Genomic DNA, 1,905 nt, shown 5'->3' on the forward strand with positions numbered 1-1,905 from the left:
GTATATTAATTCGAATCAAATTTCACACACGCTGCCATGGCCTCGCGGAAGGTGGCCATGCACAAGCACTTCGTAAAAACTGACATTCCTCCGCGTCCGAGCGCTTCCGTGCCTCCTGGACGCAATCTGTTACCGCGTTCCTTGCTCCACTTTTTATTCTTTCTCCCTCTCAGACACTCTTTTTTTATTTTTTTCTCTTGCATCTCTGTGTCACACGAGAACGTGCCTGTTCCTCTTCCTGGCTATTTACATGTTCCCATTTCCTCTTCCGCTGCTCATTTACCCTCTCACCCTTAATGTTCCTGTGTTCCCTTTTCGGCTCTTATGCGAGCGCCCCTTACTTGGCATTCACTCTTGACATCTCGGCGTCCGGCATTCCCTAATGACACCTTTCTATCTGGGGTTCGCCGAAATGATTCAGACCGATTAAGCCCAAGCCAATCAAGGCTAGTCTGATTACCCCGTTCCTTTTGCGCTGAAGGAAAACCGACCTTCAGCAGAGGGACAATAAGGTTTGCAATCAAACAAGATTGATAACGAGGAGTCGGGGTGATAAAGTGATACAGGAAAAGGGGGACATGCAGAGTCTGCGATAAAAGAGCAACCGCAGAGTGAAGGAAACCTGGGAAAGACCCGATGGGAGGAATAATGAGGCGCTGAACTGGGAGGGTGAGCGATGAGAGGGGACTGGAAAACGCGGCGGCGAAAGGAGAGTGAGGGCTGAGGGGAATGACGAACGGCAGTGGGGGGGAGGGCGGGGAAGGCGGCCGAGGATGTACGAGGGGAGGCGGTCTCAGAAAATAAGGCTACTGGCTGGATAGGGGGAAGTGCAGAGGGAAATGGAAGAAAGGGGAAGACAGAATGGGGCGGCGATAACAAGATCCTGTGGCGAGGAGCCTTTACTCGCCCTCCCAACGGGGATGGAAACCTGCATTAAAAAAATATATATGTCTACATCATTGAAACATGTTTTCACATCCTCGCAAGAAAACATAATGAAATACAAGGTTTCCTAAAAATGTATATATTGGAATTGAAATAGCTGAAACACTGTCATAGCCTTACGAGAAAACATATCCAAACAATGGTCTCTACAAAGGGACAGAAAAAAAGGAAATTATTATTTTTTTAATACATCTAAAACATGTTTTCATATCCTTGCGAGATATCGGCAAACAAAATACAGGAGGAAGATTCGTTAGAAAGACAAACCAAGAGGGAGCATCAGCGTGTGCTGGAGACATTTTCCCCACACACCCCGAGGGGAAATAAGGGGCACAGGCAACTCTGAGGAAATGGTAGCAAACAGAGGGGAAGGCAGTGTAGAGGGGGGTGCGACTTGTTTAAATTGAGTAGAAAAAACGAGGGGGACGAGGAAATGGAGCGATAAATATGTGGGAAGATGTGAGACCGTGAAAACGAATAAAAAAAAAAAATACAAATTGTGATGTACGCCGACAAAATAATAGAGCATCAGCACTGGATGCAAAAATCATCGGGGTGAGAATGAAGAGCGACGTGAGGCACCTCGTCATCACCGACGCCTCGTGGGCATGCGAGGGGAGTTATGGCGGCATGGCGAGGTGGGGCCATGGTGGAGGCGGAGGCGATGGCGAAGTGGGGCCATGGTGGAGGTGGGGCCATGGTGGAGGCGGAGGCGACGGCGAGGTGGGGCCATGGTGGAGGTGGAGGCGATGGTGAAGTGGGGCCATGGTGGAGGCGGAGGCGACGGCGAGGTGGGGCCATGGTGGAGGTGGAGGCGATGGCGAAGTGGGGCCATGGTGGAGGCGGAGGCGATGGCGAAGTGGGGCCATGGTGGAGGCGGAGGCGATGGCGAGGTGGGGCCATGGTGGAGGCGGAGGCGATGGCGGAGGCGGGGGCAACAGTGGCGATGGTGGAGGAATG

General features: G+C 51.7%; 1 protein-coding gene across 1 annotated transcript; it reads right to left on the minus strand.

Annotated features, from left to right (window-relative positions):
• Positions 1-1,473: 1,473 nt before the first annotated feature.
• LOC119587435 (synaptic defective enhancer 1-like) lies at positions 1,474-1,848 on the minus strand. Its single transcript, XM_037936166.1, has one exon. The coding sequence runs from the start codon at positions 1,846-1,848 to the stop codon at positions 1,474-1,476; it is 375 nt and encodes a 124-aa protein (XP_037792094.1).
• Between the last annotated feature and the right edge of the window lie 57 nt (positions 1,849-1,905).

Source organism: Penaeus monodon, chromosome 22 (genome assembly GCF_015228065.2).
Source record: "Penaeus monodon isolate SGIC_2016 chromosome 22, NSTDA_Pmon_1, whole genome shotgun sequence".
In the NCBI taxonomy this organism is placed as follows: Eukaryota; Metazoa; Arthropoda; class Malacostraca; order Decapoda; family Penaeidae; genus Penaeus; species Penaeus monodon.

Coding starts and splice junctions, on each gene's coding strand:
- LOC119587435 (XM_037936166.1), bottom strand. CDS start 1,848: ATGGCCCCACCTCGCCATCGCCTCCGCCTCCACCATGGCCCCACTTCG.